Here is a 15,227-nt window from a genome sequence, read left to right as displayed (position 1 = left end):
CTATGTATCTAGGTTCACCTCTAACATTTGTGGGGTCCAGATAAAGGAGACAAATAAAGACCCCATTGCCATACTTTTGAATATTTTACAATTTTTAACTAGACTTTTAACTTCTTAAATATAGGGTTCTCTTCCACTTTAACAAGTAGAACTTCATGGTGGCAAAATGTTTAAATTTATAAAGCTCTACTTTTTATGGTTGAAAGACAGTAAATTATCAAGACTACTGAATTTTGTCATTATTGAGTATGTCTTAATGTTCTGTTGATGTGCCAGCAATGTTGGGGTAAGTAATAAAGACATGTATGACTCATAAATTTTATACTTATTCCACAAAATGCACCTTTTGACTTTATTTCATCAAAATCACTGTATTGTTATAACCAAGGTTTTCACATAATTTGGTGATTTTGACAGTAATAATTTAAAAGTTTCTTTTAAAAAATAATTTGAAGTATACACACTTGAATATATTTCATCAGAAATGTTAATTAAATGAAAACAGAAACATTGAAGTATTTCTTATATTTTAAAAAAGTTATTTTTCCTAAAATATTTAGAAGTTTTAAAGTTAAAAGGCAAAATAGAAATTAAAATTGATGAGTGTCAAACTTAATAAAATTACTCAGTTTTTAAAAATATAATTATAGCTCATAAAATATTTTTATAAAAATAAAGCTATTAGAAAATCTATAGTTTAATGTCTAATTGCTGACATAAAGCATCAATCTTATCACAATTAATGCAAGTTATGTCTAGACCTACATGTATACAATACAGATTTCAGAGTATTATAAATTGTTTAATGTTGTGAAATGTATGTTCAGTCACGTTCGACTCTTTGTAACCCCATGGACTGTAGCCTGCCAGGCTCCTGTGTCCATGGAATTCTCCAGGCAAGAATACTGGAGTGGGTAGCTATTTCCTTCTCCAGGGGATCTTCTGGATTCAGGGATTGAACCCGGGTCTCCTGTATTGCAGGCAGATTCTTTACCATCTGAGCCATCATATGAAGTTTGGGAAAAATACTGGAGTGGGTTGCCATTTCCTTCTCCAGGGGATCTTCTGGACCCGGGGATTGAACCTGCATCTCTTGTGTTTCTTGCATTGGCAGGTGGATACTTTACCACTTACTCACCCTGGCACTTTTTTTCAGATACTGAAGAGCATTCAGTCAGTTCAGTTCAGTCGCTCAGTCGTGTCTGACTCTTTGCGACCCAATGATTCGCAGAAGGCCAGGCCTCCCTGTCCATCACCAAATCCCGGAGTTTACCCAAACTCATGTCCATTGAGTCAGTGATGCCATCCAGCCATCTCATCCTCTGTTGTCCCCTTCTCCTCCTGCCCCTAATCCCTCCGAGCATCAAGGTATTTTCCAATGAGTCAACTCTTCACATGAGGTGGCCAAAGAATTGGAGTTTCAGCTTCAGCATCAGTCCTTCTGATGAAGAGCATTAACTGCCCTTAAAACACATTAAATCTTGTGGGCCTAAGTATTTGCTGTCAGTTATGAAGATTTTCCTCACAAGAATCAAGTTGTGAATTTCTTGGGGCATTACTAGATCTTATAGTTTTCTTTTACATACTCCCAGGAAGTCTTGCCAGTGCTAGGTACATAAGAGTCCATCAATATGAGGCACACAAATATTGCAGTGATTTGTTTTTAGAGTATCTGATTAGTGTGCAATTGATACTCTAACAAGGATACTGGGATTTTGCACTTGTATAATTGAAAGCAAGAAATATTGGTCTTTTAATAGTACAAGTGTCAGCTTGAATATAAGGAGTAAAATGGAAGAAAAAGACTTTGAACGGCCTAATAGAGTATCATGCACATGCTCTGAATTACTCCTCCTTGCAGACTTTGGTCCAAAGTCACTTCTTTAGTGACAGCTACATGGCAGATATTACATGCTTTAGAAGTGATTTCTGAAGATTTTCCTCACATTCTTGCCACCTCTAATTCAAGTGAATTCTAGCTGTCACCCACCTTTCCTAAAACTCACAGCTTTTTCATAATTATTAAAACTGCCTGTTTTACATAACCAGAGAAAGGAAACCCCAGAATTTTAATAACTGAAAATATTGTGGAAATTCGTTTCAGATTTTTGAATTTTCTAGAATCCAAATATAACTGACTATTGGAACATCTAGTTTCCAAAATAGTGTCTGGCCATATTTTTAAACACATAAAATCACATGAATTTGGGGTGATCCTAACATATACTACAGTAAATTAAAGATTTTGTTTAATTTATGGTATTAATTTCCTTAATAAGTTTATTGTCTTAAGTATTTTAATAAAAAACTTAGGTTAGAAAAACTTAATAATTTGAGATGACAGTCTCAACAGTCTTGAAAAGTGTCTTCAGGTGTGTATTTGTTCTGCAATTCTGATTTCTATATTTCTCTGGGAAGGCAGCTATCACTGGACAATATATTGCTTTTCCCAGGTTAGTTGGCCCATTTGAGAACATCACAGTATGCAGAAATGCTAAAACTGAAAGCTCAAGTTGTTTTAGTTATATATACAACAGACACTTTTCTTTTTTTCATACTAGAAAAGTTTGAATCTTTTCAACCGGCAAGCAGATGTTACCCTGGTGCTGTCTCCATATTCATTAGCCTGTAATGAATCTATTAATTGAATATGTAAGTTTGGCTAATTAGATGTGAGACATGTCTTCAGATTTAAAGGGTAATAATAAAAAATTTAAACTGAAACACCGGATCAAGCATTTAAGGGTTGATAAATGTGGCCTGGAAAGTGCACAATTCCAATATAAATTAGTTAATTGCCTCTGTTAATTTAGGTGAAATACATTAGCAGAAAGGTCAATCCATTTGAGGCTTGATGTGTTTTTCAAATAATAAATTAAAAATAGCAAATCAAAGAGCACTAGAAAGTGAGAAGCATGAAGTCCACTTTTACAATCCAGAGACAGCAGTATGGACTCAAGTAACCCCACAGAGCTAAGATTCTGTGGGTTAACCAGTGGTTCTCAAGCTGGGCTGTGTCTTATAGACACCAGGAAGTTTTGTTAAAATTATCAATGCCTAGGGCCCCAACTTAAACTTATTGAAATCTCTGGAGGTGGAACCAGGTATCCGTAATTTTTAAAGCTCCCTGTGTGTGTCTGTTGTGTGTAGTTGCTCAGTCATGTCTGACTCTTTTGTGACCCTGTAGCCCGCCAGGTTCCTCTGTCCATGGGATTTTTTAGGCAAGAATACTGGAGTGGGTTGCCATTTCCTCCTCCAGAGGATCTTCCTGATCCAGGAGTCGAACCCACATCTCTTATGTCTCCTGCATTGGCAGATGGGTTCTTTACCTGTTGATCCATCAGAGAAGCCATAAAAGCTCCCTAAATTATTATAATAGGAAACTGGGCTAAAAACCATTGGACTATTCCATGAATGTAATAGCAGGAGTATAACAGCAACATCAGTCAATGGCTGGTATGCAAGCATTAGTAGTGTCAAATTTAATGCTCTCTTTCATTACTAAGAGGGGGAAAAATAAACTGCCCTTAGTCCTTACTGCATTTACTCTTCTGGCTATGTCTGTGTCAGAGAGTCTACTGTTATTGTTGTTTGGTTATGAGGTTTTGTCCCAACTCTTTTGCGACTTCATGGATTATAGCCCACTAGGCTCCTCTGTCCATGGGATTCCCCAGGCAAAAATACTGAAGTGGGTTGCCATTTCCTTCTCCAGGGGATCTTCCTGACCCAGTGTATGAACCTGAATCTCCTGCACTGGCAGGTAGATTCTTTACCAGGGAGCCACCAAGGAAGCCCATAGAGAGTCTATTACTTGAGAATATTTAACTCGGATTTGGGAAATGGGAGGAAATCCCAGGCCCAGGTGTTCGCTTTTGGGAGTTCCAGTTTTGCAAATAGTTAACTTACTGGATAACATTAGTTACCTTCACACTAAAAAATGTCAAAGGAGTTCTTTGTTGGGTCATGTTTTGGAAAATGTTCCCTCATCACTTGCGTCTTCTGTCCCCCATAGCACCTGCAAGAGTTTAAGACTTATGGAAACCCCAACAAAAGCATTTGTAATAGGCTGTCTCCTTTCTGATATCCTCTTTCACTCTCATTCTGCCCTGCATATTCTAACTTCTTTCCTGTCTCATATGGTCCTTGAATTGTTTCACATATGTAGTTACTGTCATCCCGCACACTTCTTTTTTGTTCTTCATAGACGCTTTGCTGATGCTTGGCTCATAATGTATCATCAATGAATATTTGTTTGGTTGAAGCTATTTGATTGATAGAGGGGAAAACAATCCAGGTTTAGCAATGTAGTCAAGGAGTCACAGATGCTCTGAAATGGGGAATATGTATGTTTGAATCAAGAAACCCTTCCTTTGTAATGTAGGACTGGATGTCCAAATTGGATGTCTGTGTCCTGGTTCTGAATGCCTCACACTCCTGACCTTTGCTTTTCACAGACTGAACTGTGTGGTTGAGAAGAAAGAGGCTGGCATTCCCCCTCTGTTGTCTATCTAACATGTTCCTCATTATCTTGTCAATGGCTCATTCCACCATGTAAAGGAGAATAATTACTATTCATTTACCCTTGTATTCTAATGACCATGAACATGGATCCCTGTCCCAAATATCACCAAAGTTCATATGAGGATTACTCATGCCCAAAGCCCCTCTTGTTAAATGACTGTATAAGGAAAGAAAGACTTAGAGAAGTTTATCTTTAAAAATGCATCATGCTCAGTCACTTCAGTCATATCTGATTCTTCACGACCCTATGGGCTGTAGCCCACCAGGCTCCTCTGACCATGGGATTCTCCAGGTAAGAATATTGGAGTAGATTGCCATGTCCTCCTCCAGGGGAATCTTCCCAACCCAGGGATTGAGCAAAAGAGCAAATTTAGCTTAGTTACATGCCAAGCACTTATCTGGGTGAAGGAAAACATAAAAATGCAGGGGCTTGCCCATTAATAACTCTTCCTCACCCACAATGAGGAATTGGAAACAATACTTGTTTCCAATCTGCCACACACCCATGTGACTTGCTCTGGGATATTACCTTCTCTTATCTAGCATGTGAATGAACTGTAGGGTTCTAAGTACTGCACCTCTTATGGTAAATTTGGCTAATGAACCCTATTGTTTTTTCTTAAGGGTCACAAAAGATTTTTTGATGATAGTCTAACTGCAATGTAAAATTTGTCTGAATCTCAAGCATTTTTTTCCTCTAAAGTAATTCAGATTAAAACTGTAACATTTAACAAAAGAGTTCTTACCAGTATCAGATGCATACATTGAATCCAAGCTATTGCTTTTTAAATGACAATATTTACTTGCACCTACATACCATCAACTGCAGAGGGAGCTAATGCCTTTTTTTACTCAGGGCCATCAGAAAATACTCCATAGCTGAGATTTTAATTTTTCTCTATGCCTGTTAAGTGTGATTATTGATAAAGTACTGAGCTCATCTCTGCAACCAAATTTAAGCCTTTAAAACATATATGAGGTGGAACTGGGCTTTACAACAAAGAGGAATCTAGTTTCCACTTTTAAAATGGTCTCCTGAGGTTCTCAAAAGCTGGGAGATATATTTTAAAAGGAAAGAATTGTGTTTTGTATCAAAACATGATTTTTGGAGTCATGACCAATTAGGAATCTACTCCCTGCAACCATAAATACTCTTTTTCATAGAATATAGTGACCAGAGGCCACATTGGGCATAGGGAATTAATATGTAGAGAATTTTTATGGTTAATAAGTGCCACAATCTCAACCTTTTTTCCTCTAGATATTGGAAGGAAAAGAATAATTAAGTGAGCATTTAGATCCCAAATAAAAAGTTAATATTTACATTAAATAAAAAAAATGTAAGTGAATTTATTTTATAGAAGTTTTCATAATGGGTCCAAAATACTTCATTAAGCATTTCTGGATAAAAATATGTAAAGCTCTTTATAAGCTTTTGTTAGTATATTAAATACCATTTCTCTGTAAATATTCCTTACATTAAGCTTTCCTGTTAGAGTTTTCAGGAAACATTTCAAATAAAGTAGCCAGACATATCCCATTTGAGATGAATGAGATCATTAGGAAACACTTATATCTGAAATAAGCACTGAGATCATTTTGCATACAACCCAAGGGCCCTAATTTTTTAAATATTTCAAACACCATGCTCCTTTCAAATCATTAGACTTAGAGACATTTAAGGAACTGATTCAATTAACCCAGAAGAAGGAAATGCTATAATGTGTGATTTATTTTTGCAGATAAATTAAAATGCAAGTGTATCTGTTAGAAAAGGTAGGCTGTCAGCGTGGTTAGTGATGGGAACAGGAAGGCAATTAAGCAGGGCCACCTGAGGCTGAAATAGTGCCTAAACCTGGAAGCGTGACGTTCAAGCTGGACATTCAGTTATTGCCAAAACCAAAAGTGTTCCTTCGTTGGAAGGAATATCTGTGCTCTACTTAGTCTCCCTCATTGACTTCTAAAAGATGTTTCTTGATTTAACAGATACTTTCCCCCCTTAATTATAATCTGAAAAGAAGCCTAAGTTGCTCGGGTTTCATACCTAAAGTCAAGCTTCACATAAAGCTGATGCCTGAAAATTACAACTTTGCATTCTACTATTTAGGTGAGGAAATATGAGGCAAGAATTTATTTTCCTTCTCTACGACTCCAGGATATTGGCTCCACTAGGCCTAATAAATTGTTTTCACAAGGAAATAAATAGAGCATGCTGTAGTGTACATTCCCCTGTGCAGGGGGCTTTAACCAAGATGTATCCTAAACAATAAATAATTACAGATGGGGGAGGGTGGGAGAAAGAAACATTATAAGGTTGGGAAAAAATGTTTCTTAGCTAAATCAGGAAGAAGACATTCAAAATGTTAAACCTGAAGATAAAGTCTGCTACTTCAACCACTGCAAAATCTGTGGATAAAATGAGGACAATAAAACAAGAGAAAAGAACAGGAATATGAGAAGAGTTGCTAAGGCAGCTTTGAAAGTAAGTAACAGAAGAATAAATTCTACTAATAGAAACAAACAAGACTGAAGTAGTTGTAATTCACTATTATTTTCTGCTAAATCTTGTCCCCCCTCTTGAATTAAAAGAATTTGCACAAAAAAATGGCCACAATCATGAGCTGAAGATAGGGGGAAAAGAGAATGTACAAACAACCACAAAAAACTCTTAGAAACCTATGAAAAGATAAATTTATAGTAAAAGATAGGGAAAAGTAAAAAAAAAAAAAAGAAGAAGAAGAAGAAGTAAGATCAGGAAGAGAAAATGTCCCTTAATCAGAGAGCTTGGGAAAGTTACCTTCATTTTACAGCTGAAGTAGTCAGCGGAAATGGAACTGTTTAGGAGAAGAAATGTTTTGAAAATGTTCAGGAGAAGCCAAGAGATCCTTCCTTTCTGGCCCAAATAAGAAGGGAATCTGTTTATTGCTCTTCCTCGATAGGATTCCCAGGTGGTGCTAGAGGTAAAGAACCTGCCTGCCAGTGCACGAGATATAATGAGACATGGGTTCAATCCTTGGGTCGGGAAGATCCCCTGGAGGAGGGCATGGCAATCCACTCCAGTATTCTTGCCTGGAGAAACCCATGGACAGAGGAGCCCAGCTGACTGCAGTCCACAGGGTCACACAGAGTTGGACACGACTGAAGTGACTTAGCATGCATGCACTGTGTAACAAATGCTGATAACTCTATCATGTCGTTCCTTCCAGCCACAGTAATGGAGCTGGAATTAGCAGACCAGAGCGGGGGTCAAGGGTGAATATCCCTGTCTTATACTTTGAGGAGAATATAAATCAGTGGTTTCTGGTTTGCAACAGTCTTTCTCGATAATATTCATTCATCAGTTTATTTATTTTAAATTACTTATTTGTACAGTTTTCCCTTTTCTCTTCCTCAGAATCTTTTGATGACTTGCCCTTCTCAGTGTCTCGAGTTAAGGCCTTACATCCTTGAGGCAACTGCCTTGCCAGCCTTATCTGCTGCTTCACCACCACCACTGATGTCCCTAAAAAGCATTCACACATTTCCATGCCTTTGCTCTTGTGGACTCTTCTGCCTATTCTGTCCTCCTCGCCATGCTGAAGGCTGACCTTCCTTTTAAGGCCAACCTCCAAGGTCAGTTTTCCCAGAGAGCTGGCCTCTTCCTTGGTGGGGCACCCAGATGGTGTTGTGGATGCTCTTTCCGTAACTTTTCCCCACAGCCTCTCATTGTCATCTCCCTCTCCGTGGGGGGTTTAAGCGCAGGAGAGTCCAGAGCTGTCTTATTTGTAACCCAGTCTCTACACCATGCCTTGCATCAGAAAGCACTCAAAACATGTTTGTAGAATTGTTCCACAGGCATCACTGATTTCCCTCGCTACAGACTTCTCCCTCTCTCAACTAACCTTAACTTTTTGATCTCTCATTTGTATCTCTAACCCTCTAAGGTTTTCATCTATTTCATGAACATATACTGTTATTATTAGGGCATAATCTTTAGCCATTGAGATCCCCTGTGAACTGAAATCTCACCACTTTCTTGGACCCTCAGTTAAGGTCCATAATTTCTCCAAACAAAACACACACACACACACACAAACACACACACACAACCCCCAATTCGCTCTAGTAACTTAATGTAGATATGTTGGGTTCTGAGAGGCTGGAAGTTATTTCTTCAGATCTAATACTGAAATGATATATTTAAGTCTATTTCTACTGTTGTTAGGAACCAAGCAATAAATATAGGGCTGTTTTAGTTACTGAAAGTATCTAAGTCAGGATCTTTTCTGGCGGACACTTAACATCCAAAGAATCAGTAGACCTCTGTCAGGCTTACATTGAGAGGGCAAGTGACCTACAAAGGTCTTTTGATCTGGACAACGGATTTAGATCACGGACCCCAAAGCCCATTCTGAGATGGGGGGTCTCTGTATTCTTGACGAAGACCTACATGCTGACCTCTAGAGTTCCAAGAACTAGATCTGTTGGAGCTTCGAAAAGGCTTAAATCAGGGAGCTCAACTCTAAAAGGGGGGCAGTTAAGTGAGAAGCCCAATGTCTGGCACCATGACAGCTGTTAGCGTGGAGAACTACAGAAAAACAAAACTAGTTGTATCCTTGTGTATTTTGGGATGTGGGGATCCCTGTTTACCGCTAGAAAGAGGGATCAGGAAGGACCAGAAAAGCCAACGCAGCTTGCAACTCCGCGGAGTAGCCCCGTCTTCCCAAGGCCCCGTCCTCCCGGCGCAGCCCAGACCGCCCGGGGTGGTCCCGGCCAGCAGAGGGCAGCAGCTGGGCGGGAGAGTCCCGGCGAGGGCCGCGCGGCGTCGACAGGCTCGCGGGGACACTCTTTTTGAGTAGTGGGGCGAGAAACTCGCTCATCATTACCCGTCCCCGACCCTGTGGCCACGGCGCACCTCGGGCCGCATTTCGGGAAGTGGGTTGCGCGGGCACGCGGCAACTGCGGAGGGCCCGGCGCCCTTGGCGGGAGAAGGAGAGCGGAGGGAGTCCCGCGAGTCCCCGGGAGAGAAGGGGAGCCGGGCTTCCGCGGGTCCGGGGCGGGAGGGGATCTCTGCGCCGGCTGCAGCGTCGGTTGCCCCTTCCTTGGCCGGACCCCTCAGGGCCCGGGCTTCTCCCACCGACACCGCGTCCCGAGTAAGCGCCGGGCCGCTCCGGTCCCTTCGCCAGCCCCCCGGCTCCGCTTCCCGGGCCGGGACGGGCGCCCGACATCGGCCAAGGTGTGCTTCCCGCCGACGCTGCCCCGGCCGGAGCGAGGCCAATCCCGGCGGCTGAGCCCGGAGCGGCCGCGGCGCAGGTTTGCGCTCCCGCCGTCGAGGACTGCGGCGGCCGCGTGGGCCGGTCCCCCGCAGTCGCGGGTGCCCAGGGCGAGGGGGGGCGGCGGGCGCACTTGACCGTGAGTCTCAAGCGTCTGAGCCGCGCGGCGCTGGGCGGCGGGCTTTATGTAAATCGGGGCTGCGCCGGGGCGTCCTAGGTAGGATGGACCAGCCCCCCGCGCCTCGGCCCTCACGTCCAATAAGAAGAGCCCCAGCTTGACACCTGCCTATATACAGGCGAGCGCGCCCCCGGCTCTCGGACCGCGCGCACAGCCCGCACTGCCCACGCCGCGGGCGAGCGAGACCTCGGCCCGCCCCCATGACTTCCAGTGAGATCGAGATGCCCGGCGAGGTGAAGGCCGACCCCGCCGCCCTCATGGCGTCCCTGCACCTCCTGCCGTCGCCCACGCCCAACCTCGAGATCAAGTACACCAAGGTAAGGCGCCGCGGGGGGCAGGCCGTCCACGGAGACTTTCTAGAACCTTCCTTCCTCTCCGTGGTCTGTTAAGGGGGTGAGGGCGGCATGACGGGGTGTGGGGCTGGGGTCTCCCGGGCCAGGCCGTCGAGCCCGCGCAGCAGAGGGACACCCGGTCCTCGGCGTTGGGGCTGCTCAAGTGCCGCCGCGGTCTTGGGACGCGTCGGGGACTCGCTTCCGCCAGCCTGCCGCGCGGCGCTGGGAGTCGCCGTCAACGGCTGCTTCCCAAACCGCGTCCGCCGCTGCCGCCTCGTCCGGTTCTCCGGGCCCCGACTGCTGAGGGGAAGGCGTCGGCACCGCTTCCACTCCTCGAAGGGTTCCCCGCCGGATTGACCGAGCAGCCTGGCCGTCTCTTCTCGGCCGTCCACCTTCAGGGGACCGTCTCGGGTACCTCGCAGCCCTAGCGGGGTTCCGGCCAGCGGCTGTCGCGTAGGATCGTCCAGGCTCACAGCGCTGCGGCCGCCTTTGCAGATTTCATGGAAACCTGGCCTCTGAGTACAGTAGATTCAATATCAGCGTTTTATTCGAATTTTGTAGGAAGTGGCCGTTTTCCTGGAAAACTTGAGAAGTCTTTAAATTCGTGCATATTAAGGGGTTCGCTTTTGACCTGAAAAAAAAAAAATTGCTTTTTATAACGAACTCTGACATCTCGGGTTACCCAAGCAGGAATTATTTTTTGTTGCACCACAACATAAGGAAATGCGTTCGCTACCTTAATGTAAATAGAATTTACTTCCACAAATTGGACGTAGAATAAATGTATTGATTACACATACAGGAAAGGTTATGTTGTGCCATTGGGGTGAGAGAGAGAAATAGATGCAATTTAAAATAATGTTTCTTGGAGTTCTTTTTACAGTTGTCTTGGTTTTCTATTCCTTTCCGTTGATTTCTACTCCAGACATCGCCCATTCAACCTAAACACATACTGCGCACACGCAACATGGTTAAAGTTGTTTTCCATCATGCTTATTACGAGATAAACTAAATTTTGTCCAGGAACGAATTGTTTGGTTTTGTCTTAAGGATTGAAAGAGAAATATTTTTTAAAAACCATCAGAATATTGAAATTTTACCCGCTGAATTTAAGATAAAAACCAGGGTGGCTCGTGTTTTGAATGCCAATTTAGATGGATTTAATGTACCTGTTAGCTTTTTAGATGGTGTGACAAATTTTTGAAAGCCTTTTTAATGAGAGGTCGTTAATGGTTACAACCATTTAGGCATTGTTTGCATAACAATGGTGCCAATGTGTGGTACTTCTCCGGGTTTAGGAACAAGCAAGGAAAGCCTATAGCGTAGGAGTTTTGTTTTATGAGGGTCCCTAACCTCTTCAGGTTCTCTTTAAAAAGGTTTCGGGATCCAAGAGCTGTGCTGGAGAGGGGACCTCAGATTTGGGAGGGTTTGATTTTAGACTGACTTTGGATTGAATTTTCCTCACAGCCCCTGAATGGAGTTTTAGGTTTGCAGTAGGGTATCTAGGAATTTAATTTGGAAGCTTTTCCAGCTCTCTTTTTCTGTGACAACCCCCGCTTCCTTTTTTCTCTTGTTGTGCCCCAGTAGGAAAGACAACTGATTTATAGCTAATTGAAGCCTTTAATGTGGAGTCCTTTAGCTCAGGGGAGACTTTTATCCAGTATCCACTTTCCCACTTATTACAAAGAAAAACAATCAGAAATGAAATAATGGATCGTAACTTGATTCTTTAATTTGTGGGGAGGAGGCACCTTATTTTAGGTTTGACAAACAGCCCTCATAAACATTGAGCAATACTAAACTAAAGGCAAGCTCTTTTCACAAAATCTTGTAAAATCAGGTATCTGTGAACATTCCCAGCAGCTTTACTCCTTGGCCCTTTAGTGAGACTTCTGAATTTTCTGAGAGAAGTGGTATGGGCAAGCAGCATCTTTAACACGGAGAGCACAAACTGCTCTTTTGATAGCCGAGGGTAGTGGGCCATGATTTTTTACTTAAAAGGAAAATAATGGAGAGTTTTTTAAAAAACTCACTTATCAGAAGCGAGGGAAATTATATTAGTGATTTTAAGCAGAAGAATGAACAAGGTGCAATAGTTGGTCCTTTAGAATAGTGATACCACATTCATTAGGAATTTTTAAAAGGGCAATAGCTAAAATATTACTATGCTAGAGAGCTTGTTGAATAACACATAGGAAAGAAATACAGTATTTATGTCAGAAAATGGTACCAGATAAATATAGATGGATCCTTAATAATTTTTGTCTTGTTAAATGAATAATTTTAGTGAAGGATATATAACAATAGGATTCTAAAATATTATCTGGGGACCAGTAGAGTCAAACTTACATGTAAATGGTTATATTTTGAGAATTGTAAGTACCATGCATTCAGAAAACTTGCACTTGTGATGTTATTTTTTAAAAATATTTTTCACCATTTCTTTCTTCTAAAAGTATTTTACATTTTTTATAAAAGGGGAGTAAAGGAGACCATAAGAAATAAAAGTTACTGCTGTTGTCTGTCCAGTGAAAATGCTCCAAAATTAAAGTTCAATCCCCTAGAATGCTGAAAGGGCTAAACTCCTGGTTTTGTATTGACTCTCAGGCAATTACATCTAATTTTTAAAATAAGCCTATCTCTCTGAAATTCCAGCACCCATTTAGGACTGATGATCAATAGTACCATTTTTGGAATATGTCTAATTTTATTTCCTTAATATAGCCAACTAGACCCCCAATAAGTTTTAAAACTGATTCTTTTTAAAGGAATATGTTAAAATAAAAAAAACTGCAGACTGTTAGTCAAGAAAGACTGATAATTCCACCAGCATGAAGTCGCAAAGGGACCACTTTGGGGCCAGGAAAATGTGCACTCTTTTCCTTGTATCCTAAGAAGATTACTTAACGGCTCGCACAGGAGTGAGTGTGATTGTTTTTAGCTGTGCCTTTATGGATTAAAGATTTTTCTGAGTTGTTCCTGTTTTATCTGTCTGATTGTTAAATTTTTGTATATTTGAATATATTGTAGGAGTATACACATGATAAAATCAAGGCTTGCACTTTGCTGACTGCCCCTAACTTCAGGGGCGATCTCTTCCAGATTCCCAGATCTTTGGAAGTTTTGGACCGTATCCCACCCGGACCTTCTCTCTTGTCTCTGTCATCTTTTCTGGCTCTCCTAGTCCCTGCTTCCCCCAACTCCCCACTGCACGCACACACACATTGTGCCGTCTCTCTGTTGGTCACTTTTTCAATGAAAGTTTATGCCCATAACGAACACTACCATAAAGAGTAGTGTTTTGTTTTAGTAGTAGTTTTATTTTCCTTCAGGATTTGATATGGTGGAGAGCTAGGACATAGGGAAGAAGAGGGTTATGGAGAACTGACCCACTGAACTAGAAGGGAAAAAAAATAAAAGGCAATAAACTGAAAATTAGAGCTAATGTGCATTGGGCAACTATTATTTATTCTTTTATTTATTCATTTAGCAACCTTTTCTTGAACATCTACTGTTTTCTGGGATCAATTTCAATTCAGTTCAAAGAATTTTTAAGTGGCTGTCTTCCTTTAATAGTGCTTTTCATTACACTGGTTGGGCTCTGGAAGAAGCATCAAACTCCTAGGAGCTTAGGGTCTTTTTAGAAAGATGGAATGCCAAATTTGGGTTATCAGCATGGCAGTAGTTCAGTAGATCGATGTAATAATAACAATAATGATAACATTTATAATGCCACTTAGATTGTGATGGAGCCTAACGGCTTACCTCCCATTTTCATATGTATCTTAGATCCATGCAAAACCTTTTGAAGGACACAGAGTAGGAAGAAATAGGAATAATTGATAAGGAAGGCCTTGGCCTTGACTTACAAAAAACTGATAGAGCTTGCCTCACCATACACTTTGCTTTTGCTAACAGTCTCATACTTTTTTTTATTTTTGAGAAAAAGTTTAAATCTTTATTTTTATGTGTTGCTTCTGTTGGAAACTTGGAGAAAATATGAACTGGTCACCTCTTAAGGAACTCCTTTTTGTGACCTCTGATTTTCTGACTTTAAATTACTATTTTTGCTATTTCTGTGAGTTTGTAGGGTTTTTATTTTTTAGGTCTACGGGAGGGTTCTTATCTATCCCAGGGATTATCTCTTTAAGGTTTGGTTATTTCTAAACCTCTAATCAAGATTGCCTTCTTGATATTAAGTTGTTAATCAAATTTCATGTTTATAGGAGACCTCAGGTTTTCAAAAATATACTTTTTCATAATTGGACAGTTTTCTCATGTTTGTATCATCTCCATTTAACCCAGGGAAGCTAAACAACTTCATTGTAGGACTTGAATTAGATAATTTTTCTGCGTTCTGCCTGATGCCTTCTGTTAAATAAGTAGGAATCATATGGAATCATTTGCTGAAGTGTTTTTGTCTTTATTCTATAAAAAGAGAAATTATAGGTTTTCTTTATGAGGATAAAAAGCCTTCTGAGGAATGTGTTCTGTGAGGTCTGATTTTCTTGCAGCCTGGCTTGAGAGAAGCCAGGCATGCATAGTGAGTTCTCTTTCATGTTAGACGATGATTAACCTGATGATCAATCCATGACCAAAACAAAAATATCTCAAATATCAACATATACAGTTTTCTCTCAGGTCTTTCTCAGTTGGATAATGGGATACAAATATTGATGTCTGTTTTTTTTTTTATCTTTTAGTTAGTGACAGCTTGTTGGGGTCAGCACACTACAGACTTTCTGCTTGATTTTGTAAATAAAGTTTTATTGGAACACACCCACAATGATTCATTTACATATTGTCTGTGGCTGTTACTACAATGGCAGAGTCAGGTAGTTACAACAGGACTGTAGGACCCACATTAAGTTTATAAGCCCTTGACTTACTTAGAAAAAAAGACTCTCAGTTAAAAATAGGCCCTTGTTCAAATCTAGGTCAGAT

The 15,227-nt window shown here is 41.1% G+C and overlaps 1 protein-coding gene across 3 annotated transcripts in view; it reads left to right on the top strand.

The window, feature by feature from the left end:
* The window catches only part of ALDH1A2 (aldehyde dehydrogenase 1 family member A2), a 166,434-nt gene that overhangs the window by 46,553 nt on the left and 104,654 nt on the right, over positions 1 to 15,227 (top strand). Inside the window, exon 1 of one of the 3 annotated variants that reach the window (XM_061157250.1) lies at positions 9,910 to 10,268. The exons of 1 other annotated variant lie outside the window; for it this stretch is intronic. In XM_061157250.1, the coding sequence (XP_061013233.1) occupies positions 10,152 to 10,268 (117 nt within the window). In that variant the 5' untranslated portion in view covers positions 9,910 to 10,151. Of the gene's footprint in view, positions 1 to 9,909; positions 10,269 to 15,227 lie in introns of those variants that run through there. One more of the 3 variants, XM_061157249.1, reaches the window with a different exon arrangement.

This window comes from Dama dama, chromosome 12 (genome assembly GCF_033118175.1).
Source record: "Dama dama isolate Ldn47 chromosome 12, ASM3311817v1, whole genome shotgun sequence".
NCBI lineage: Eukaryota > Metazoa > Chordata > Mammalia > Artiodactyla > Cervidae > Dama > Dama dama.
The sequence above is the reverse complement of the archived record's forward strand: the minus strand, read 5'-3'. Positions and strand labels throughout refer to the sequence as shown.